General features: G+C 44.3%; 1 protein-coding gene and 1 pseudogene across 5 annotated transcripts; both read left to right on the top strand.

Annotated features, from left to right (window-relative positions):
• The first annotated feature begins 642 nt into the window (after positions 1-642).
• Positions 643-25,025, top strand: LOC138813474 (uncharacterized protein CFAP97D2-like). Of its 5 annotated transcripts, none has more exons than XM_070001912.1 (6): positions 643-764; positions 11,678-11,758; positions 12,522-12,640; positions 14,700-14,891; positions 24,577-24,653; positions 24,946-25,025. In XM_070001912.1, the coding sequence occupies exons 1-6, from the start codon at positions 693-695 to the stop codon at positions 24,978-24,980; spliced, it is 576 nt and encodes a 191-aa protein (XP_069858013.1). In that variant the 5' UTR covers positions 643-692; the 3' UTR covers positions 24,981-25,025. The 5 variants fall into 5 exon arrangements, with proteins under 5 accessions (XP_069858013.1, XP_069858012.1, XP_069858016.1 ...); XM_070001911.1 differs by having other exon boundaries at positions 12,504-12,640; XM_070001915.1 differs by lacking the exon at positions 14,700-14,891 and having other exon boundaries at positions 12,504-12,640.
• On the top strand, positions 1,054-1,204 carry LOC138814427 (U2 spliceosomal RNA; annotated as a pseudogene).

The following is a 25,025-nucleotide window of genomic DNA, read 5'->3' as shown; positions in this document are numbered from 1 at the left end:
TAACTTATTATAACTAGTTTAAAGGTAGAGCAGAGCTGGGCACTGGTTGCTCATGCCTGTCATCCTAGTTACTCAGGGGGCTGAGATCTGAAGATCATTGTTCAAAGCCAGCAGGGGCAAGAAAATCAGTGAGACTTTTATCCCCAATAAACTACTCTGAAAGTGGGGCTGTGGCTCAAGTGGTAGAGCAATAGCTATGAGCAAAAAGAAGCTCAGAGACAGCTCCCAGGCCCAGAGTTCAAGCCTCAGGACTGATGGGGGGGCAGGGAGAAAGAAAGAAAGGGTAGGGCAGAAAAGTGATGAGGAGGCCTAAAGCAAGGCAGAAATTCAAAAAGGAAAGGACTGGAAGGGAGAAAAGGCAGAGTAAAGGGGGAACAAGAAGTGAGGGCTAGGCATGCTAGTAGACGAGAGCTGCTCCTGTGGACAAAGGACAAGTTCTTTATGCCTTGTTCTTCATGTTTTCTTCCCTTGAGGCTAGGATCCAAGTAGGATTCCTCAAAACAGCAACACTGAACTATCACCTGCTACTGTGGACTATGAGTTCATTTTTCTGTCCATCCCAACCCACTGCTTGGAAGTTCCAGTGGCAGGCTTGGGCCCCTCCTGCCCGGCTCCGTGGCAACGGTCATGTGGCCACACAAACAGACTTGCACAGGAGTCTGCTCTTCTCAGACAGAAGCCTACAACCTGAGATGCACAGAGCCCCTGCCAGTGCAGATCTGCAGCGAGCCTGGGAGAAGGCATACCAGGACCACAGGCACAAGGTAAGAGGGCGCCTTCTCCTCACACTCACAGTACGCCTCAGGTGAGCCGTGGAGGCAGGCATGGAGATGGAGGGTTGGGAAGACATTTTCCAACAGGGCCCGTCACGTGGGTTGTCATGCAACAAGATTTCACTAAACACAGTTTTTGTGTGCCATCTGCAGCTGCAACATGTTTCTAAAGGACCTATAGCGAGAAAGACATGTTAGCTCACTTACGTCAGATTTGCATATACCAAGGGGGACTAAAAGCCAACCTGCACTTTAAAGAGATAGAATATTATTGGCCCTAATCGCTTCTCGGCCTTTTGGCTAAGATCATGTGTAGTAATTGTTCTTATCAGAATATTATTGGCCCATTCATTCATTGCACATATGGACACTGACTGGGATTGTTGCTATGTGGTTTGGGATAGCTACCTGACTTTCGGTCTGTACCCTCCATCGGTCATCTTTTAACCAAGTCTGTCTCTGCTATGCCATGTCTGAGCTGATCAAGGCTGGAAGCACTCTTGAGAATGGGCAGCTACAGTGTATGCCTGCAGAGACAGCCTAGGGACTGAACAAGTCAGGCCCTTCGCTTCAGATGACACCCTGTGGCCAGACTGCAGGTGACACAGTAAAGAGTCTTCACTGCTGCTCACACAGGGCCCCAGCCTCACTTGCTCCTTGATATCTCCGTCCTCCTACACCCTCCCTGCAAGGCCCACACTGAGCACTCCTCCCTTGCTTTCCCAAGGCTCCATTCTAGCCACCTCCCCAGAGACTCTTCTCAACCCCCTCCTCTAAGAAGCATGCCCCACATTCTCTGGCTCTTTTCTTTGCTATCTCACACCACTGAGTCAGACGCACAGGTTCATGGTTCATGAGCTGTTTTGCCACGTCTGCGAGTGCTGGCCATCTCTGCCACCTCGATGTTCTGAGCCCAGGGTAACCGCCTGCTCAGGGGCTGTTACTAGGTAGACAGTGAAAAGGTTGGACATGGCCATAACTACCCGTAAGCACTGCTTCCCTGAACCATCTTCATTATTGAAGATTTCAACTCTAGCTGTCTGTTCTTTTGGATCTGGGACTGGTATAGACTGGGCTTGAGAGAGGCAGTCCATTTCACCCTAGCCTATGTCAGATACAAAGCTCTTTACCTAAGGCATTATAAAACAAGATGCTTTTAGATGTCCAGTGTGGGAGGTGAGGGCTGAGGGGACAGCGAGGCTTGTGAAATGAAGGGTCACAAGCATAGGAGTGCTTAAGAAGAACGACTTGTAGCCGGGACTCGGGCAGCCCCGTCTGCTCTGGTAACCTAGTTTCTGGAACCAAGTTGAGTTGCTGGAGCATTCAATATGGTTATGACTAGCAGCAGAGTCCAGGCACGAGAGTCCACTACCCCAACCCAAGGCTGCCACCAGGGAGGATGATGTGTCTCGTCGTCGGGGAAAGAAGGGGACCAGAGCCAGTCAGGAAGCCTAGGCACAAGAAGCCACAGTCAAAACGTCAGAAGTGGCCCCTAGAACCTGGGTGCTGGACCTTGTGCTTATGATCCTAGATACTCAGGAGCTGTGATCCAAAGATCACAGTTCAAAGCCCACTCAGACAAGCAAGTCTGTGATTTTCTTATCTCCAGTTAACCAGAAAATTCAACTACTTTGGATAAAAATAAATTTCCCCCACATGAAAAGCTCAAGGGTTGTCAGTTTTTTAAGTGGTCTAGTATCTTCTGCTTGTCTGAGAACCCCTGAAAATGCAAGGGACTTTGATGTAACAAAGACAGAACTGTACCCCAGTTCCCAGTGACAACCAAGTGACATCACTAGAGTGTAGTGCCTCGTTTTTGCCCTGGTACCTCAGCAGATGGTGCCTTAGGGTTTAGCCCCTCTTTCTTATCCTGCCCCTCACTTTCCAGAGGGTACCTCATGTTGGGCTGGCTGTGACTCTCACGAGCCCCTCTGTCCTGCTCATTGCCTCTTTCAGTAATGCCTTCTTTCCCTTCCTGGCATTCCCGCTCCAATGTTTTAATAGCAGTCAAGACGCTACTCAGGGCAAACCCTTCAAACTTAAGGCTATATCAGTAAAGCCCAACCCAGTCCATTCTGCTATAACAAGACACCGAAACCAGGCAGTTTATGTACACCTCAGATCAGGTGGTTTATAAGCAGTAGGCACTCCTGTCTTACAGCCGTAGATGTGAAAAGCATATGACCAAGGCCAAGGTACATGATCATCTGGTAAGGTGGCTTCTAAGATGGCATCTGGTTGGGGGGTCCTCAATGTGGAGGAGAGGAAAGGTCTAGGCAGCCCTCTGACGCCTCTTCAGTAAGGGCTTTAGTCATGCTCATGAGGAAGAAAGCTTCATGATTTCATCACTTCCCCAGAGGTCCAACTCTTAATCTAATCAGAAGAGGGACGAGATTTCAGCATGAATTAGGGAAGAACACAACTACTGCAACATCTCAAACTGAAAAGCAAAGGGAGTGAAGCTGAAAACAAAAAAGCAGAGCATGCAGAGACTGTGAGAGGGTACAAAAGGTATGACACGCACAGCGACAGTATCGGGAACTGTAACAGGAGGAAAAGCAATGCTGAAGGCAGTAACAAGTGAGAATTTCCTGCAGATTCACCTTAGACACTACAGCACAGCTTCAGGAGCCTCAGAGGACAAACTCAGAAAAAAATCAAAGATTAAAAGAAAAAAATCCCCTCTCACTCTACACTCCAACATGGTATTCAGGCCTTATGTGCAGGCTGGCCAGTGGCCTGGTCTCCTTGGGGAGGCATGCCGGAAAGGGCATGGCAGTTGTAGATGTTATTGATCAGCACAGGGCCTTTCTAGGGGGACGGCGACTTGGGTAAGGAGTGAGGGGTCAGCCCAGCCTTCCAGATGCAGCAGCACCCACTTCACCCTCAATCCCTACTCGATGTCCCCCCTCCCAGAAGGCTGCCTGTGCCTGGCCCTTTCCTCTCTTCCACATTGAAGACCCCGCAACCAGGTACCACCCTACCCAGGCCCGGAGTTCAAGCCCCACAACCAACAAAAAAAAAGAAAAATCAAATACAGTCGGGTGCCACAGGCTCACGCCTGTAATCCTAGCTACTCAGGAGGCTGAGATCTGAGGATCACAGTTCAGAGCCAGCCCAAGCAGGAAAGTCCATGAGAATCTTATCTCCAATAAACCACAGGAAACTGGAAGTGGCGCTGTGGCTCAAGTGGTAGAGTGCTTGCCTTGAGCTGAAAAGCTGAGGGACAGTGCCCAGGCCCAGAGTTCAAGCCCCATGACCACCAACAACAAAAAAGAAATGGAGTAAAATGTTCAATAGAATCCACAGAGAACAAATCAGTGAAAGACAAAACTAGGAACCAAGTAAAGCAAAAATGAAAATATGGTAAATAATAAAAAAAAAAACTAAACCAGCAATCACTTTGGATGTCAGTGGTTTTAAATGCACCAATTAAAATGTTAAGAATTGTTGGATTAAATCAAAAACCAAGATTCAACTAACTGTTGCCCACAAGAAACTCACTCAAATATGAAGATATATAGATTCCAAGTAAATAGATGGAGAAAAATAAAATATGTGAACACCATCAAAAGAAAACAAAAGTACCTGTCATCCTAGCTACTTAGGAGGCTGAGATCTGAGGATTGTGATTCGGAGCCAGCCTGGGCAGAAAAGTCCCTGTGAGACTCTTACCTCCAATTAACCACTCAAAAACCAGAAGTGGCCCTTTGGCGCAAAGTAGTAGGGTACTAGCCTTGAGCACAAACCTTGAACACAAAGAGGCATAGGGACAGCTCCCAGGCCCTAAGTTCAAGCCCCACAACCACCACCAACCACAAAAAGTAGCTATTAATTTTAGACAGAGATTTCAAAGCCAGGAAAGTTATCAGGAAAAAAGAAAAGCATTGCATCATTCCAAAAAAGACATATTATGGTAGGTCAAATTACAAAATAGAAAAACTTCCAAGAAGCAGATGAGTCTAGAATGTAGAGACCAGATGGGAAAACATATAAATTAGGAGTGGAAAGCTTTTACTAACTATAACTCAGAACCCATAGTGAGGGAAAATTGATAAATTTGACTAACAAAAAAAATTGCATGGCACAAAAAAGCAAGTAAAGAAAAGCCCAGTATAAATTAGGGAAAATAATATATCACAAAGACTTACTGTCTTTTTGTTTGTTTTGTTTTTCATTCAGGGGCTTGAACTCTGGGCTGTCCCTGTACTCTTTAGGTCAAGGGGTATGCTCTACTGCTTGAGCCATAGCGCCACTTCCAGTTTTCTAGTGGTTTATTGGAGATAAGAATCTCACAGAGTTTCCTGCCCAGGCTGGCTTTGAATCGTGATTCTCAGATATCAGCCTCCTGAGCAGCTAGGATTGCAGGTGTGAGCCACCAGCGCCCTGCTTACTATCTTTATGTATAAAGATTTTCTAAATATAAAGTCAGGTGTGGTGGTACATGCCTGTTATTCCAGCTCCTCATGAGACAGAGGCAGAATTGGGAGTTAAGACTAACCTGGACACAGAGTTACTGAGACCTCAAAAGGGAAGATAGTGTAGGCAAAGATATGGTTTAACTGCCCCAAATTCAATCCTTAGTACCACACACATACACACACACACACACACACACACACACACACACACACACACACAATAAACAAACAAAAAAATACATCTGCAAACCATCCCAACTGAAAATACACAATATTAAAAAAAAGTTCACAGAGAAATTTCAAATAGCTATTAATGTATAAAAAGATTTCCAACTTAATCATTAATAGAGAAGTGCAAATTAAACTTATGCTCTAATACTGTTTCTCAACTATGAGATAGGCAAAAGCGTCAATGTTGTTGGTCATGCACTAGGTAAGGGTTTCTGTCACACTGTGCTGGTCAGCCTGTAAAATGCATTGGGAGGTGGCAAAATTGAGCAACACCTAGTAAAATTACATACAAATTATCCTTTGCCCTAGCCATCTCAATTCCAAAAATACATTGGCAAAGACACAAACACAAGTTGCAAAAGAGATATTAATTGCAATGGTTTTTGTAATAGCAAAATTGAAGCCCATCCAAATGTCCCTCAATGGGAGCTGGGTAAATAAATCAGTGTGTAATTCACATGATGAAATACCATATGCTGTAAAGTAATAAGGAGCATATCTATCTATCTACTGCTACCCAGGCATTTCTAGAATGTACCATGCTGTGGTTAGAATGAAGCCTCCTCCAAGTTGCAAGTGCTGAAACAACACTTTTACCACGAGGCACCAAAAGAAGAGCAACTTGATCTGACGGTGGTGCTTTGGTAGTGATCAGATAGGACTACCAGGGAAAAGCCCCGTAACAGAGTACTGGTGATTCAGTAAGAAGAGAAGGGTGGACCAGCATGTAGCTCAAAGCCAGAACCTTTATATAACATGTCCTGGACCTTGCTCGCAAGGGAAAAAAAGAAAGAAGAGGTGCCACACACACACATGCATGCACCCAGGCGCGCGCATGCGCACACACACACACACACACACACACACACACACACACACACACACACCATATATGCTTTCCTGGTCTCCTGTCACATGATACCTTGTGTTGTCTCTTGTCTCTACCAGCAAGAAGGCTACCACTGAATATGGCCCCTGGGCCTTGGGCCAAACTCAAAGCCAAAGTAAATCTCTTTCTGTATAAAGTAGACTGCCTCAGGTATTTAATTAGAGTGATGAAAACCTGACAATATATATTATTTAATGAAAAAAGTAAAGAAAGATATATAACATACCGTTATATGCTTTATTTGTCCTAAATAAAGGGGTGGAAATGAATATGTTTATGTACATTGTATGCACCTACATATAAAAATATGAAAGTAGCTGGGCATTAGTGGCTCACGCTTGTAATCCTAGCTAGTCAGGAGGCTAAGATCTGAGGATCATTGTTCAAAGCCAGCCCTAGCAGAAAAGTCCGTGAGACTCATCTCTAATAAACCACTAGAAAACCAGAAGTGGTGTTGTGGCTAAAGTGGTATAGTACTTTCCTTGAGCTGAAGAGCGAGCCCCAAGACCAACAATGTGTGTGTGTGTGTGTGTATGTGTGTGTGTGTGTGTGTGTGTGTGTGTGTGTGTGTGGGTGTGTGTGTGTGTGTGTGGGTGTGAAGTAGTGAAAATTGGGAGAAGGTGGGAGGACCTAGAACTCAGAAAGAGAAGCTTTGGCAAACTTGACTTTGGAACCGTGTAAATATTCTATATGGTATAGGCAAAATTAAATTTAAAAATTCAGAAATACTGATAATGAAATGAACCTCACTGAAGATACAACTGGTGCCCTAAGCATACTTAGAAAACTTTCCAGTTGCCTTTAAAATCAGAAATTCATACACTTATAGTGAGATTCCCCAAAGACAATGCAATGAAGATACATGGAACTGTCCTCAGTGGCCATGCCAGTGATGTTGTGTTGGTACTGCTCCGGTCAGTCTGTTGTAGTTTTTAGATGGGAAAAGGAAATGGGTGGTCCCATTAGTGCAGTTGAACTGAGAGTTTCAGCCAGGGAGAAGGGAAGTGCAGCCATAAGTTGGCTTTCAAGTTGGCTTTCAGGAAGGAAAATAGCCCTGAATTGGAAGGACTGACGGACAGTGTCCATACAATGACTGGAAATGCCAAGCTTCTAACAATGCTAGTTCACACCCCTGGCATGCAGGTGTGATCTATGAATGCCCTCTCTCTCTAGACTCAGTCATGGATGGGCATGGCTGGCTCCAAGAAGGGATAGAGATCTACATGTAGCCTGCTCTGCCTCCCTTCTGGAAGGCCACTAGCCCTGGAGCCAATGAGGAGACTCTCTCTGGACAGAGGTAGCAAGAGTTGAACTCACTAAGGAGAGTGTAATTATTGGAACACATCAAACATTGTTATTTTAGAGAATTGCAAATTAGAGGCCAGTCTAGGCTATATAACAAGACCCTGTTTCAAAAACCAAAAAAAGGTGAATAAAGAGAACCTAGATGAAATTTCTCTAGTGAAAGTATGCTATTAAGCCAGGCTCTTGTGGCTTACACCCATAATACTTGCTACTCAGAAGGCTTTATGAGGATTGTAGTTCAAAGCCAATTTAGGAAGGAAAGTCAATGAGACTCTGATCCCCAATTAACCACCAAAAAGCCAGAAGTAGAGCTGTAGCTCAAGTAGTAGAGCACTAGCCTTGAGCACAAAAGCTCAAGAAATGACAGTGCCCAGTCCCAGAATTCAATCCCTACGACCAGTTCACACATAAAAAAGTATTTTGTTGTTGTTGGTAGTGGTTATGGGGCTTGAACTCAGGGCCTGGGCATTGTTCCTGAGCTCTTTGGCTTAAGGCTAGCGCTCTACTACTTTGAGCCACAGCTTCACTTACAGTTTTCTGGTGGTTAATTGGAGATAAGAGTCTCACAGGGACTTTTCTGCCCAGGTTAGCTTCAAACTGTGATCCTCAGATCTCAATCTTATAGCTAGGACTACAGATGTGAGACACTAGAGCCTGGCCTATGCTTTAGTCTTGCCAAGGGAAAAAAAATGTACCTGAAATTCTAGATGTCAGTTTATAGGAAGCATCGATCATGCTCTCGGTAAAATCCAAAGTGAGGAACTACAGACAAATGGTCTGCTTTCCTAGAAAAATAAATAAAAATAGGGGAAACTACATATTCAAAGAAACCTAAAAGAAATACCCATCAAACACACCGTATAGATGTTTCCACTTGTACTCTAAATCAAGGAATGAACAAGAGAAGAAAGGGAAAGAAGAGAGAGTAAGGTCAGGGATGTGACCAGTGCCTGGATGTTGTTCAAGGAACTATCACCATTTGGGGTATGATCATAGTTTTTAAAAAGATTTCCTATCTGGGCTGGGAAGGTGGCTCAATGGTAGAGTGTTTGCCTCGCATGCATGAGGCCCTGGGTTCGATTCTTTAGTACCACATAATCAGAAAAAGTTGGAAGTGGCGCGGTGGCTCAAGTAGTAGAGTGCTAATGTTGAGCTGAAATGCTGAGGGAAACATGCAGGCCCAGAGTTCAAGCTCCATGACTAACAACAACAACAAAATTTCCTATCTCTTGGAAACATACATTGAAGACCTGAGGGTGAGAATTTGTGAGACTTTGAGATCACTCTGCTATGGCCTCAGCCGAGGGAAGATAGTGGGCAGAGGTGGGCACAGCCTCACCAAAAGTGACTGTGGTTGGTTTGTTACAGTCTCTATTTTTATCTGTATTTGAATTTTTTTTTTGGTCAGTCGTGGGGCTTGAACTCTGGGCCTGGGCACTGTCCCTGCATACTTCAGCGCAAGGCCAGCTCTCTACCACTGGAGCCACAGCACCACTTCCGGTTTTCTGGTGATTAATTGGAGATAAGAGTCTCACAGACTAGGAAAGCCTGGGCTTGCTTTGAACCGTGATCCTCAGATGTCAGCCTCCTGAGTAGCTAGGATTACTGGCATGATCCACCAGCACCCAGCTGTAGTTAAAATTTTTTATACAATAGTTTAAGACACAATTTTGAGTGGGGAAAAAAGACAGAATGGTAATTACAATTAGACATAATTTTCATAAACTTAATAGCACAAAATAATACAATGAGTTTATTATAGGTTCACTGAAAGTGAGTGAAACTATGAAAAGGGACTGAGGAAGTTCAAGCTGGCTTCAGAAAGGGGCTGTCTGAAAGGGGCAGGGAGGACAGAGGACTGAGTAGATTACAAAAAATGGCTCTTTTTATTTCAAAATATCTTCAGGATTAGAGAACTATTTTAAGTATCATACAAACAATTTCACCTCCCAAATACTGTTACCCGGGTTTTCTGTCTGTGTGTCTGTGTCTCTGTGTCTCTCTGACTCTCATTTCCCTCTCTCTCTGTTTCACACACACATATACACAAACATGCACACACACAAACACACATACATTCACTTTCTCTGAACAACTTGAGGACAGGTTGAATATAATACATGTTATCTCAACAATTCACTGTATATTTTCCAAGAACAAACCCATTTTTCATATGTAACCACAGGACAATCTTTAGATTAAGGCTATGTGACCACTGATACTTTCAGCTTACTTCCCACTTTCTTAATGAGCTCACTTTGTGGCTCTTCTCCAGAGCAGAGTTCAGTGTCACATACCTTCACATTTCCATATGACTTCAATCTGCAGTGCCCCAAACTTCTTGTCTGACATTGCATGGGCGTATTTTAAGAACACAAGATACTTCTTTCACAGAACTGTCCTGAGTTTGGTTTTCCTCATAAGTAAATGCAGATCTTGCAGCTCCAGATGAAAGCATAAAATGGTGTCAGTCATCTGAACCTGGGGTCCAAAGATATCCATGGAGTGCCTCTAGCTGGGGAGCTGAGATTGACCTTGGACCAGGGTTCATCCAGTTTCCTGCTGCCCACTTAGAAGTACCTCCTCAGGCACTGGAAGGCCTTCCTCCTCAGCAACCTGACATTCATTGGCTGCACTTTTCCATCAGGAAACCTGGTGTTCAGTATCTGTAAGAGATGACATTGGATAAGACCATGTGTTCAAAGAGCTAAGTCAATACTGCTTCTATCATGAAGCAAGCTATACATAACAGTACTAGATTTTAAAATTTCACCTGAATCTTGTACAGATGTTCTTCTAGAAAGCACCACATGGTCATTTCATATTTAAAATGTCACACATATAATCTTCTGATTCTGCCCCAACCCTGCTCACCACATTTCCCTCACCTTGGTGTCACCACTGTCCAAAAGCTGTGTAGGGGCAGGTCTTCCTCTCTCCCTCATCCTAGTCTCTCAGACAGGCTCCATGCCTGCCAACTCCTTCTCTATGGCCCAGCTAGACCACCGTGCCTTGGAACCACCTCCTGTCTCCCATCTTGCCTTCTTCCACACATAGAGACAGTGTTTATGACCATACTGCTGGTCTGCCTTGGTCCCTCAAAGGTTTCAGCTCCTGGGTGTGCTCCACACCACAGGAGTGGGATCCTAGCCTCTCTGTCTTCACAGTCCCCAGTCTACTGTGCTACACACAGGGGTTTGTGTTCAGACTGTATTGTGTATTTATTACAGTACCAGGGGTGGGACCCAGGGCCTTGTTCATACCAGGCAAGTGCTCTACTGCTCATTTTTACCCCAAACCCCACACGGTCATTTTAGATGGGCTTTGGGTGGCCACGGTTCCTAATGTTGTCATCTTCAGATCATCACATCAGCTAATACACTCTGGTAGTCAACGTCCTAGAACATGAGAGATTCATTTTACTACAAAGAATAATATAATAATATATTATAATATATACTCTCCTGCATGGAAAATCCTAGTTTAAAATCAATGTTTTCTAGTAATAGTACATCTTTTTTGTTTTTAACCGAGTCTGGGACTCGAACTCTTGATATAATGTTTTCACTCATTGGCTGATGGTCTACTACCTGGGCCACGCCTCCAATCCTGTGGTACATTTCCTAACAGGAAACTCAGCAGGTGCGGCTTTGTAACCAGTGCTAAAATTATTGTCCTGAAGACATCACTAGGCTCAGACAGCACAGCAAGGCAGGGGAAAAGACATGGCCTCCTGCAGGAAGGGTTCCAACCAGGCAGGCAGGGAGGTAGGCCTGGTTTTTAGTACTTGAAGAGTCCTTTCTCTACACCTACTTGATTCTTTTATCTAACGGCACAGTGTGGGACCCTGTCTGAGGGCTTCCTGCTCCCCTCAGGGGGACATTCTATTCTGAGTTAGATCATGAACTTCAGTTGGAGCTTTCAACCATGGGCTGATATGGAATCTTTGACACCACAAGCAATTATGTCCCAGTGCTAATAGCTCAGAAGCTGCACACCTAAGTTTGTTTACCTGCTGAAATGGCCCCTGGAATCTCACTGCTCACTTTGTGCCACAGGTGCAGAATGCCCAGCCACTGGTGGACACCCGTGCACCACCAACTTTCAGCCACCTGCACCTGAAGCTCAAGAGGCTGAAGGTACATGATTAATCATGCTGCCCAAGATCTTAGTGGCCCCCAAGACCCAGGGATACGGGTAGGGAGACAGAGTCTCTAGTCAAAGACAACTGTAGGCTTGGTGGTCAGCTGATACAGTCCTACCCCAGTTGAAATGGTGGGTAATTACACTGGAACCTTCTAGATCCTCAAGCTGAACCATCATGCCTCACCTTCAGGCAGTGCTATTTCTACAGGGATGCTTCAGAAAACACACTTCCTTTGAACTAGAACGTTGTTTGGCTGCTCAGAATGTTTATTTTTGAGCTTTAGGCTGTTCAGCAAGAGTGAGACCTGGGTGGCATATTCCGGCAAAGCCTCCACGGCACACTGAGACATCCCTCTTACATGGCTAGGAACAATACGGGAATGGGCTGAACACAAGTACAGCCCATTTTGAGCAAACCCAAAGGTCAATGTATTTTAAAGTGACACATTATTTTCTCTGGGCCCAAAGACCCTTCTCTTCAGAACAATGCTAAATATATCTCTTTTAAAATATAAAATCATTTCAATATTAATGTGACTACCAAGTTATCAGTTTGAGAAAGTGGCATCATTTTGGAAGATGCTGTAGCTCCTCACAGTTGCAAATCCACCCTAGTGTATTCCAGTTCACAGCACAGTAGCACGAGCCCCTGGTTGCAGGCATGCCGGCCGCCGGCGAGGCTAGGGGACCTGCAAGGGGCAGTCAGGAGAACTGTGCTCTGAAGCCTGGGCTCCTCAGGGATCTCCATGTCTGCAGCTGGAGGAGGAACGGCTGTCTGTCATCGACAGGGACAATCGCCTGCTTCTGCAGAAGGTGGCCTCTGCTATGCGGAACAAGAGACAAACTGACGGCAGAATCAGCTCCAGAAATCAGAGGTAACTGAGAGGCCAGCTATGAGGGTGGAGCGAGGCAAGGTGTACTGTCCCCTCCACCCCAGGATGAGAGGAGGGAGTGCTCCGGCAGTGGCCCCCAAGTGCAAGCCATCTTCAAAGCCCTGCGCTTCAAGGCCCCTAGAAGATGGGAACCCAAGGTGACAATTACCCTGACCTTGTACCTGTTGCACATACCATTCAATGAACTGCTGGACTCTTCATTCTTACCAGGACCTAGTGAGGTAGAGTGGTTGTGTTCCTTCCTTCACACATGGGGGAACTGAGGCATAGGGTGCCTGCAGAATGTGGCCAAGACTGCAGCCAGACCTTGGTGAGTGCTAGGTGTTCCCAACCTTGCTCATTCAGCAGTCCACAAGCCATCATTTTGCTCATTGTGTGGCATCTGTAACTGAGACATGCCTCCAATGCCAAGCCATCATTTTCCACAACCAGCAGGTCTACGTTCTTCCTTGTCTGTCAAGGAGAATAAAGACATGCACAAATCCCGAAAGGGCCTGGGGCCACTATACATCAGCCAGACTGTGGTGCTAATCCTGTTCTCTAGTAACCCCTGCTTTCCCTGGTGTTGACTTTGGCCCTTTTTCAGAGGAGAGAAGTGGACCTTCCTACTTCCTGTCCCTCCACACCACCCTATGAACACTAGCACATGTCCCCTGTTCCTGTGGCCTCAGCCCTAACCCAGCTTGCTAGTTGTCCTTCCCTTTAAGGGTGGGGCCCAGAGGCAAGGGTGGTGGTGAGGGAGGCTTTCCTTCAGAAACTCTTGCTTTTTTTTTTTGTCTGTTGTGGGGTCTGAACTCTGTGCCTGGGCGCTGTCCCTTAGCTCTTCAGCTTAAGGCTAGCGCTCTACCACTCGAGCCACATTGCCACTTCTGCTTATATTCACCATATGTTGCCATGAGAAGCCTAGAGAGTGAGAGTTTCTCTTCTATAAGAGCCAGGCTCATGCTCCATCTGCTGGCTCTTCTGTGTCCAGTCTATTTGCTGCTGACTGAGCCACTGGAAGACACACATTGTTTAAGTACAACTGTCCCTCTCTTTGTGCCCCAATGCCCTTCTTAGTAGAGAAAGATCCAGAATGTTCTTCCAGGCTGGTTACCTCTTATTCAACTTCAATCTCAGCTGAGTGGTGTGCTCCAGGAGACTTGACCCCACTCAAAATAAGGCTCCCCACATATCACACATACTTGTAGTTTGGTGTGTGTGTGTGTGTGTGTGTGTGTGTGTGTGTGTGTGTGTGTTTGCCTATTTACCATCTGTTTTCACACCAAGCATGAGACTGGTACCTGTAGGAATTTTCTCTATTCTGTTCATCACTGTTCTGTTCATCACTGCACACCTATGTTCTGCACAAAAGCTTACTGTGAGTACTCAGTAAATGTTTGCTGAGCGGCTGAATAATCGAATGAGGTCACCAAGGACTCACAGTTCCCAAATCCATCAAACCGTTTCCCTTTTTAAAGCATAAAAATACTTTTCATGTTTTTCCTGATCATACACAGAAAGTAGAAAGAAATTTTAAATTATATTTGTATTTTCCAGTGGTGTGTGTGTGTGTGTGTGTGTGTGTGTGTGTGCGCGCGCGCGCGTGTCTGTGTGTGCGTGTGTGTGTGTGCCCGTCCGTGTACATGGTTCTGAGGTTTGAACTTAGGGCCTTGCTTTTTCTAAGCAAAAACTCTACCACTTGAGCCACAACCCCAGCCCTTTCTGGCTTCCTCAGGTTTCAGATAGGGTCTTGTTTTCTGCTCATATCCCTGGGTCTATCCTCCCTTCCTTGCTGGTGGCCTCATTCTCCTTTTGAGACTCTGCCCAGCATCTCCTCCTGGAGCTACCTCCACGCACATCTGTGGGAGGACAAGCACCTTCACCTCACCTTATGAGCCTTCCTGCCTCCTGAGACTGGGTTGAACAGGTTTGTTTGAGGTTTGTTTCCTGGGTTAGCGAACAGCAGCCACACACATGGCAGCCACTACTTGCCCTGTGAGTGCAGAGCTGGTATTGTAACTTTCAGCCTGTCACGAAAGGCATGAATTCTCTTCTGAAGTCTTCCCAGGGAGAAAAGAAAACAAGAACTTCACAGAATGCAAAAAGAAAACAAAGTCATATTAGAGAGAATCACAAATGCACAGCCGCGGTACAGAGCACAGAGATGGTGGAGGACTTGGACTCCAAATGAGAAGCCTGGGGACACAGTCACAAAACACCCTCAGAAACATCAGGCAAATCTGGTGAGAAGGTACATGTGGTTTCTCCGGTGATATAGATTCATAGCTGTCTGAAATTCCATTTTTCTCTGTCAGATTTACCAGTTTCTGAAGCATGTTCTTCTCTTGTCAGTGAGAAGATGCCACGCGGTCACAGAAGCCATGGTGTGGCCTGCCAGAGTTCATTCATCTTTTCCTTACAAACCCACAAGTAGAAAAAAAATAAGCTCAGTTGATTGATGACACATTCTGGGAAAAATTGACTAAATCAGTAGCTTGACCAGATAGCACTCACCAAACTTCATTAAGAATCATGTGGCCAGACATCAGTGACTCATGCCTACAATCCTAGCTACTCAGGAGGCTAAGATTTGAGGATCAGGATTTGAGGCCAGCTTGGGTACAAAAGTCTATGAGATTCTAATCTCCAATAAACTACACAGAAAAAGATGGAAATGGCACTGTGTCTCAAGTGGTACAGTGCTAGCCTTGAGTAAAAGAAGCTCAAGGACAGGGCCCAGGCCAGACTTCAAGCCCCAGGACAAGAAAAAAAGAAAGAAAGAAAGAAAAACAAAGAAAGAAAGAAAGAAAGAAAGAAAGAAAGAAAGAAAGAAAGAAAGAAAGAAAGAAAGAAAGAAAGAAAGGAAGGAAGGAAGGAAGGAAGGAAGGAAGGAAGGAAGGAAGGAAGGAAGAAAGGAAGGAAAGAAGGAAGGAAGGAAAGAAGGAAAGAAGGAAAGAGGGAGAGGGAGGGAGGGAAGGAGGGAGAGAGGGAGAAAAGGAGGAAGGGAAAGAGAGAAACAAAGAAACAAAGAAAGAGAGGGAGGGAGGGAGGAAGGAAGGAAGGAAGGAAGGAAGGAAGGAACAAAGGGAGAGAAAGAAAGAAGGAAAGAGAAAGAAAGAAAGAAAGAAAGAAAGAAAGAAAGAAAGGAAGGAAGGAAGGAAGGAAGGAAGGAAGGAAGAAGGGAGGGAGGGAAGAAGGAAGGAAGGAAGGAAGGAAGGAAGGAAGGAAGGAAGGAAGGAAGGAAGGAAGGAAGGAAGGAAGGATGTGATCTAAGCACTGGCTACTTATGTCTATAATGCTAGCTACTCCAAATGCTAATATTTTTGAGAAGTGTAGTTTGGAACAAGCCTGGTAAGAGAAATTGAATTATCTCCAATTAACCTGAAAAAAAAGCCATAAGCAAAAAAGCCAAGCAAGAGTCCAAAGCTCTGAGTTCAAGCCCCAATACAGAAGAAGAAAAAAAGAGAGAAAGAAATAAAGAGGCCATGTGACCATCCTGAATTAGCTGTCCCACAGAGAATCAGAACAGCAAAGAAAATTCATCATCTGAAAGAATTTGCCAGACAAGTTATATTCTAAACACTTCCTCTTCATCTCTATGAGCATTGTAAGATTGTGGTTCTGCATTTTTCTTTATACTTTTACAGTTTTCTTGATTACCTATGTTTAATAAATATAGAAGTCAATAAATGTAGAATTTTGTATTTTGCATAAAGCAGATATTTGGGAAAATGTATTGCAAGTTTAAAACATCAATTTTTTTGCTAGTGGTGTTACTTCTGCCATCTTTATGTTTTATCTTACTTTAAAATTTTATTTTTTTAGGGGCTGTAAAGGTGACTCAGTGGTAGAGTGCTTGCCTTGCATGCATGAAGGCCCTGGGTTCTGTTCCTCAGCACCACATAAACAGAGAAAGCCATAAGTGGTGCTGTGGCTCAAGTGGTAGAGTACTAGCCTTGAGCTGAATTGCTGAGGGACAGCGCCCAGGCCCAAAGTTCAGGCCCATGACTGACAGGAAATAAAAAAATTATTTTTATTTTAGGTGTTCTATAATCACAAAAGTTAATTTTGTTTTTAAATGAGTACAGAGGCTTTTCTCCTGAGCTTGAGCTACTCATATTTATTTGGCATAGTTTACCTAGCAAATATCAAGAGAATGCTAGCATTGATGTTTAAACTCTTACCTTTGTTTAAAAAAATACTTTGTAATTGTTATTATAAAGGTGATGTACAGAAGGGTAACAGTTACATAAGTCAGGACAGTGTTACCCCTTGCCTCGCTCTCCCGTTCCCCCACCCCACCCACAAACTATATAATTCATTGTCAACATGGTGTCTAGTGAGCACCACCACTGCATTTGTTTGCCCATTGTACCTCCATATCTGTGCCTCCCATTAGACTCCCAAAAACATGAAGGAACAAGTATGACAAAAAGAAAAGAAAATGAAAACAGCAACAAAGGAAAAAGACCTCCTTTCCACCAACTCTTACCTTTTATACAAGAGGAAAGGCCTGGCCTCAGAGGAGGGAGCTGCTGAGAAGCAGCGGACAAGAGGGAAGGCCCTTCTGTTTAAATGTGGACACTCCGTGGAGTGCCAGCTTCACTCAGAGAAAGCATGGTGCATCCGTGGCCCTGTGGCCATGCCCTGAGAACAGTCTTTGGAGACAGGCTCCTCTTGTGCTAGGCCTGGTGGTTGTTGCCGGCTCTGGCTTTTCCCCTCACATGACACACTGTCAACTGGCTCTAGCTGTCAGAAGATGACCTCTTCATAAACGGACTTCCAGACTTCTTAGGTTCGTTGCTAGGGCCTTTACCCTTGTGCATGTGAAGAGGAGGTGGTGAGGGCCATGCATGTGGACACCTCAGCCCCAGTAGGAGGGTTTTCAGTGCCTTGCTATCTGGTTCTTCAGCTTAAGAGACAAGACCTTGGCTTAGTACCTTCAGGGTCACAAGAAAGAAAAGCAAAATCAAGTTATCTGAAAACTATAGGTAGGAAAAACTATAGGTAAAGGAAAGGAAAGAATTGTTTTATAGGATTAGAAGTTAGAAATAGTCTAAGAAATCTTGAAGGTTAGTTGCTTACCCTGCTGGCTGGCCAGTTGGGGCTAGGACCTTTCCTGTTCAGATAGGGACTACCTTGAAGTTACAGAGGTAGATCTTTCGAGGACTTAGCAGAGAACCCTGTCCTCGCCAGAGCCCGGCGCCTGTGTGATCCAGCTTCCACGGAGCTGCCTGCTCTGCCTGTGTCCAGGGATGGCCAGCACCCCACACATCTATGTCTGGTTTAAATATTACTTGGCAAAATAACTCAAAATAGGGCTGGGAAGGTGGCTCAGTGGTAGAGCACTTGCCTTGCATGCCTGAGGCCCTGGGTTCGATTCCTCAGCACAACATAAGCAAAAAGAAAAAAAGCCGGGAAAGGCGCTGTGGCTCAAGTGGTAGAGCGCTAGCCTTGAGCTGAAGAGCTGAGGGACAGCGCCCAGGCCCAGAGCTCAGGTCCCATGACAAGACCCCCCCCCAAAAAAAAACCTCAAAATAAGTTCCCTCCTTTAAAAAAGGAACATTTTCCACTCTCTTCAATTCATCCTTCATTTATTCCCAACTTCAAGGTGAAGAAATATAGATTTCATAAGATTGGCAGTCAACCCCATTAGCTATCCTAGAACTTACCCAAGCTTTGGTTAACTGGAACATGTTATTTAATTCAGTATCCTACTTTCACTACCACCCCACAGATATCTACTCACACAAATGAATACAAGAAGAAAAAAACATGGACGGGCTAGTTACCCTTTCTGAATTGGTGGAGCAGCAGACAAGAACCTACTTCATACATTCTCAGGACCTCTTGTTATCTTGGACAAAAGCTTACTTCTCAAGCACCCATTTTTCTCATTTGCAAAGACAGGATAGAAACTATCCACCAGAATTCATGTCAGATTTAAGTGAGCAACCTTTGTAAAAATATCTGTGGAGTTCCTTAGACTTAATTGACAACAGTATTTTTGTTTGTCTGTCTGGCAATACCATAGTTTGAAATCATTGCCCCACACTTGCTAGGCAGACAATCTGCCATTAAGCCTCCAGTCATTTCTTGCACTAGTCATTTTTAAAATATGGCCTCACTTCCTGCCAGGGTATGACCCTGGACCATGATCCACCTATTTATACCTCTCACAAAGTTAGAATGACAGGCATGTGCCACTGTGGTCAACTACTGGTGGAGAAGGGGGTTTTGAAAACATGTGTGTGTGTGTGTGTGTGTGTATGTATGTCTGTGTCTGTGTGTGTGTCTGTGTGTCTGTGAGAGACAGAGAGAGAGAGAGAGAGAGAGAGAGAGAGAGAGAGAGAAGAGAGAGAGAGAGAGAGAGAGAGAGAGAGAGAGAGAGAGAACGAGAGTATGAGAATACGAGAGTACGAGAGTACGAGAGTACTAGGGCTTGAATTCAGGTCAGGCACTGTCCCTGAGCTTTTTTGCTCAAGGCCAGTGCTCTATCACTTGGGCCACAACTCCACTTCCAGCTCTTTGGAAGTTAACTGGAGATGAGTCTTATAGACTTTCCTTCCCAAGCTGGTTTCAATCTGTGATCCTTAAGTCTCAGCCTCCTGATGAGCTAAGATTACAAGAATGAGCCACCATCACCCAAAGTTTTCTTGTTGTTGTTTGTCCAGGTCGGCCTCCATCATTTTTCTCTGCCTCCTGCATGGCTAGAATCACAGGCATGAGCCAATGGTGGCCAACAATAGATTTGAGTTTCTTTCCTTTTTCACTACTATACTTCTAACCCATGAAATCAAAACTCTGAAGCTCAGGTGATATTCTTAAGGCTTCAACATACAACATGGTCTGTTTGCTAATTCTGTATGAAAGTGTTCCTAATACTACCCTAGACACTCCTGATTTTGCCAGAGAAAGAATTTAAAGATGGAGCTAGGAGCCAGTGATTCATATCTGTAATCCTAGCTACTCAGAAGCTTGAGATCTAAGGATCTCAGTTGGAAGCCAACCTGGGCAGGAAAGTCTATGAGACATATCTCCAAGTAACTGTCAGCAAATGTTAGAAATAAAGATGTGGCTTAAGAGGTAGAGCACCAGCCTTGAACATAAAAGCTAAGGAACAGCACCCAGGCCCTGAGTTCAAGACACAGTACCAGCACAAACAAAAAAGGATGGACACAGAGGAGACTTATGCAGGAGCAAGTTAATTAAGGAAAAGCAAAGCAAAGTTAATTAAGGAAAAGCAAAGCAGGCTCAAGAAGGAGCTGTACTAGCAGTTTCAAGACCACAAGATTTTACTGGGATCTGTGGACATGGAGGTGATGGATTCTGGAAAACTGGGTTAATGTGTCACTGGCTTCCAAAGACATGGCTATGGTCATCAATTCTGCCCACATATCAAGTGAGGGAGTTCTTAAATGGTCAGACTGAGAATTTTCTCTCTCTCTCTCTCTCTCTCTCTCTCTCTCTCTCTCTCTCTCTCTCTCTCTCTCTCTCTCTCTCTCTCTCTTGCAGACTGTGGGGACTGTAGGTCCACAAGACTCTACTGAATCATTCCTTTAAGTGAACAGGTCGGAATGTGGTTTTTAAAAAATTGTTTTTGTGTAATTGATATACAGAGGGATTACATGAATTAGGAACACTCAGTATAATTCTTTTTGTACCATTTTCCCCCTTCTGTCACTGTCTCCCAATCTTTCCCTCCTGTCCCCACACATAAGATATCCAGTTCCTTTGCTACATAGTGTCTGGTAAGTATCATTGTTGTATTTGTTCACAGGACGGTGGTTTTTTGATTTTTTTTTTTCACCAGTCCTGGGGCTTGAACTCTGGGCTTGGAGCGCTATCCCTGAGCAATATTTTGTTCAAGGCTAGCATTCTACTACTTGAACCACATTTCTACTTCAGTTTTTTTTCTGTGATTAATTGGAGATAAGAGTCTCATAGACTTTCCTACTCAGGAAGGCTTCAAACCATGATCCTCAGATCTCAGCTTCTTGAGTAGCTAAGATTACAAGCCTGAGCCACCAGTGCCTGACGTGTGTGTGTGTGTGTGTGTGTGTGTGTGTGTGTGTGTGTGTGTGTGTGTGTGTGTGTGTGTGTGTGTATTAATCAACATCCAAGTCATCATTCTCAGCCATTAGGCTTATGAACTCCCTGCATAATTTCTCTATCATTATTATTCTTACCAGTTAAAGGGTCCTATGTGGGGCTATTCTTGTCGTTTTTTTGTTTTTTGCTTGTGTTTTTGTTTATTTGTTTTTGGTCATGAGATTTGAACTCTGGACCTGGGTGCTGCCCCTGAGCTCTTCAGCTTAAGGCTAGCATTCTACCACTTGAGCCACAGCACCCCTACCGGTTTTCTGGCAGGTTTATTGGAGATGAGTCTCACAGATTTTGCTTCCCAGGCTGGCTTTGAACCACAATCCTTAGATTTCAGCCTCCTGAGTTGCTAGGATTACAGGCATGAGCCACTGGCACCTGGCAATTTCTTGTTCTTTTTATGAGCATTCTCCTAATCAGAAGAATTGCTATGCCAGTCTTAGTTCTTGGGTACATTACTCATCTGGAGAAAGGTTAGAGAAAATATCTGACTATACATTGTAATTGAATATGTTAGGTTGTAAGGGAAACTATTTTTCTTAAAAAGTTATCCAGTGTAATGTTTAACTTCTAAGTTTGGCTTGCTTTGATTCTCATGTCCCTTGTCCCTATGATAGACTGCCTCAAAAGTACTAAATACATTTTAGAAAAGGATTCAAAACAAAAAAATTGGAAAAAGTTATCTAATCTTTCAATATACCTTTATCCAAAGAAGACATACAAATGGCCAATAAGCACATGAAATGATTCTCAGTGTTGTTTAGTGAATGTAATCAAGACTGGACTCAAATGTCGATTATAACGCACACTTGTGAAACATTTGGAACCCTCTGTGGGCAGGAGGCAGGCAGTACAGCCCCTCTGGAAAATAGTTTGAGCTTTCTGAAGAAGGTAAATATTCAGCTACCATATAACTCAGCAATTCCATCTTAGATATAGAAGAGAATTGAAAAACACATCCAAGCCTAGAGGTATAGCTTGAGTGGCAGAGTGCCAGCCGAGCAAGCAAGTCAAGCAAGCACAATGCCTGACATTCAAACTCCTGGTATTGGCAAAACCAAATTGAGCAAAACATACATTCACAAACAGATTTACACATCTATGTTTGTGACATTATTCACAACAATTGAAGTTGTAAATAACACAAATTCCTATCAACTGGTAAACAGGCAAAAAAAAAAAAAAAAGGATTTATCTGTACAAAAGAATACTATTCTAGGGCTGGGAAGGTAGCTCAGTGGTTGAGCGCTTGCTTTGCATGCCTGAGGCCCTGGGTTCAATTCCTCAGCACCACATAAGCAAAAAGAAAAAAGCCGGAAGTGGCGCTGTGGCTCCAGTGGTAGAGCGCTAGCCTTGAGCTGAAGAGCTAAGGGACAGTGCCCAGGCCCAGAGTTCAGGCCCCACGACCGGACCCCCCCAAAAAAATAAATAAAGAATACTATTCTACCATAAAGCGGAATGGAGCCTTGACTCATGTACATTATATATGTACTCATGTACATATATTTCAACCAGTGAAAGAGCCAGATACTGAAAGTCCCCTATTGCCTGGTTCCTTCTGTATAAAGTGTCCAGAAATGCAAATCTACAGAGACAGAAAATAAGATTCATGATATCAGGGACTGGGTGAGGGGAACTGCAGAATAATAGATAAGAAGTACAGGTTTGGGAAGATAGATGGTGAAAATGTTCTACACTTAGATTGGAGGTAAGGATGAATTGTATGGTACAGAATTACTGTATCTCAAACTTTATAAGGGAGGAGTTATCTGGATCATTCTAAATAAACAATTGTCAATGAATTGAAACATACTACCCTCATGCAGTTTTGTAAGATGGTATTTTTCTGTTCTTGGCTAAGGAAAGCAATAGTTTCAAAGAGCACCTCTGGTCCTTCAGGGACTGAAACTCAAGCTCAGCAAGAGCGCATCCAAGACTGGGTACTAAGTGAAGTGGGAGGTGAAAAGGATTCTAAACACCAAGTAGGTAAAGAGGACAGCATTGATGAACGTGTGACAGAGAAGATTGGAAGATGGTGGAGCCTGTTGGGCTCCCCAGGGTAAAAGTGCTAGTCATAAACCAGAAGCCTTGCATCTGAGAGCAGGGTCCTTCCTGTCTTCCCCCCATCATTCAAAGGACAGCTGTGAGGACTGTGAGCCAGCACTTCAAAGCCCTACAATCAAGCAATAACTTTTGCCAAATGATGCAGCAAAACTATTTATTGTGCTTCTTAAACTGATAACTGAAAACAAGTTGTGCAGAGTAATATGGGAGTGACCGGATTTTGAATTAGATTTTCTTCTCTAGTTATTAATACGTACATGGTTCCCATGAGCTCTGGTAGATATGTATAATTTCTTTAGAAGTCCTGTGACTCTTTCTGGAGGCAGCAAGAATAAAAGATAAATTGGACTGAGAATTTCACCTAAGTTCAGAATACACAACCTGAGAAATAATAACAGCCCTTTGAGTCATGGAAGCAGTCAAGTGTAAGATCAATCTTACACTTGATCTATTTCCTCTACTCTCAGATAAAAGCACATTTGAATCATTCCATAATATTCAGCCTCTAGCCTATAATGTGCCTCAAGAAAAATTAATGAAATGCTCATGTACACCTTCATTCATTCATTCTGCAAATGCTGCATATGCATCTGGTGTCGGAGATCACTGGACACGTGTTCTCTGTGAGCTGGGTACTTAGCACTACCCCTCAGTGATACTATAGTGTCTGATTACTTTTCATTATAAATAATGAAAGCTATACTTTTAGGCTGAACTTTCCAAAAAGGAAGGGTGAGGAGAGCTCATTTCATTCCTTTAAGCTCAAACCCTTTAAAACACATTTGGAGGTGAACAGTGAATTCACCTCCAATGCCTCCACTCCAGAGTGGAGTAGGCCCTTCAGTGCTCCACATGGAAGCCTTTTAATCTGTGATGCTTTCATCATGGGCATTGGGGTCAGGCACACCTGGATGTGAACTTTCACCCTTCTGGTGGTCCTTTACCAGTGCAGAAATCCTAACTGTCTTCATGGCAGCAGCTGGCTTCAGGGCAGGCATGTGCTTAGCTTCCATATACTTCAGCCATTGTCCATGTCCTTAACTGCTGTCCACATTGGTTGAGACCCTTTATCACCTGTCCAGATCTGTGCTGAATTTGAGAGAAAAAAATTCCCCCTCTGTAGCAATTGTGTCGCCTCTGCACCTGGTTCCTGATTATGTTACTGGTCTGTTACCCTGTGGCTTCCAAATCCTGGTGACATTAAGACACTCAAGAACACGTGGTGGCGCTGTTTTCTGCCAGCCGTATTCTTGTCGGCCCCAACTGGGAACTTCGAAGGGCTGGTCACAAAAGCAGAAGAGCTGCTTGGTAGTAAGAATATCGTTCAGGGGGCTGGGAAGGTGGCTCAGTGGTAGAGCACTTCCCTTGCAAGCCTGAGGCCCTGGGTTCGATTCCTCAGCACCATATAAGAAAAAAGAAAAAAGCCAGAAGTGGTACTGTGGCTCAAGTGGTAGAGTGCTCGCCTTGAGCTGAAGAGCTGAGGGACAGCGCCCAGGCCCAGACTTCAGGCTCCATGACCAGACCAAAAAAAAAAGAAAGAAAGAACATTGTTTTGAATCTTACACTAGCTAGTGTCCAAAGTCCAACTCTCCAACAGTTTATACAACTCTCCAACAGTTTATAAACAAGCCATTCCAAATCATCAATAAGTAGATAAAGTACTCCCATTAGAGGATAACTTCTGCTCTTTACCCCTTTGAAATCTCTTTTGGACCAATTTTGTCGTGTTTGACCTTGCTTGTTTCACCCCTCACTTGTTCTTTAATCAGCCAAAAGTGCCTAAAAGAATGGCGAAGGCCACTGCCAGTTCTTGGGGACCTCCCTCCGTCTGCAGCAGCAGAACAAGGTACTGTCAATACAGCTTCTCTTGGCTGTACTGTGCACATGGGTCCCACTGTTTGCAAAGTAGATGAAGTTCTAAATGTGAGGGAGTATTCTAGAAATTCAACAGATTCAGCTGGGCCAACCTTCTCTTGGCTGTACTGTGCACACGGGTCCCACTGTCTGCAAAGTAGATGAAGTTCTAAATGTGAGGGAATATTCTAGAAATTCAGCAGATTCAGCTGGGCCAAGCACACTGGGCCAAATGTGCATGCCGGGCTTCCCAGTGCTAAGTCTCTACATCTCTTCCTTTCCAGATGTGGCTGTTGAGCCTGGAGGTTCGACTTGCTGAGTGAAGAAAACAGCCTCATGAGCTAAAGTTGTACTACACAAAAAG

This window comes from Dipodomys merriami, unplaced genomic scaffold, assembly GCF_024711535.1.
Source record: "Dipodomys merriami isolate MVZ:Mamm:240054 unplaced genomic scaffold, mDipMer1.0.p SCAF_6, whole genome shotgun sequence".
NCBI lineage: Eukaryota > Metazoa > Chordata > Mammalia > Rodentia > Heteromyidae > Dipodomys > Dipodomys merriami.
This window is presented reverse-complemented; position numbering and strand designations above follow the sequence as displayed.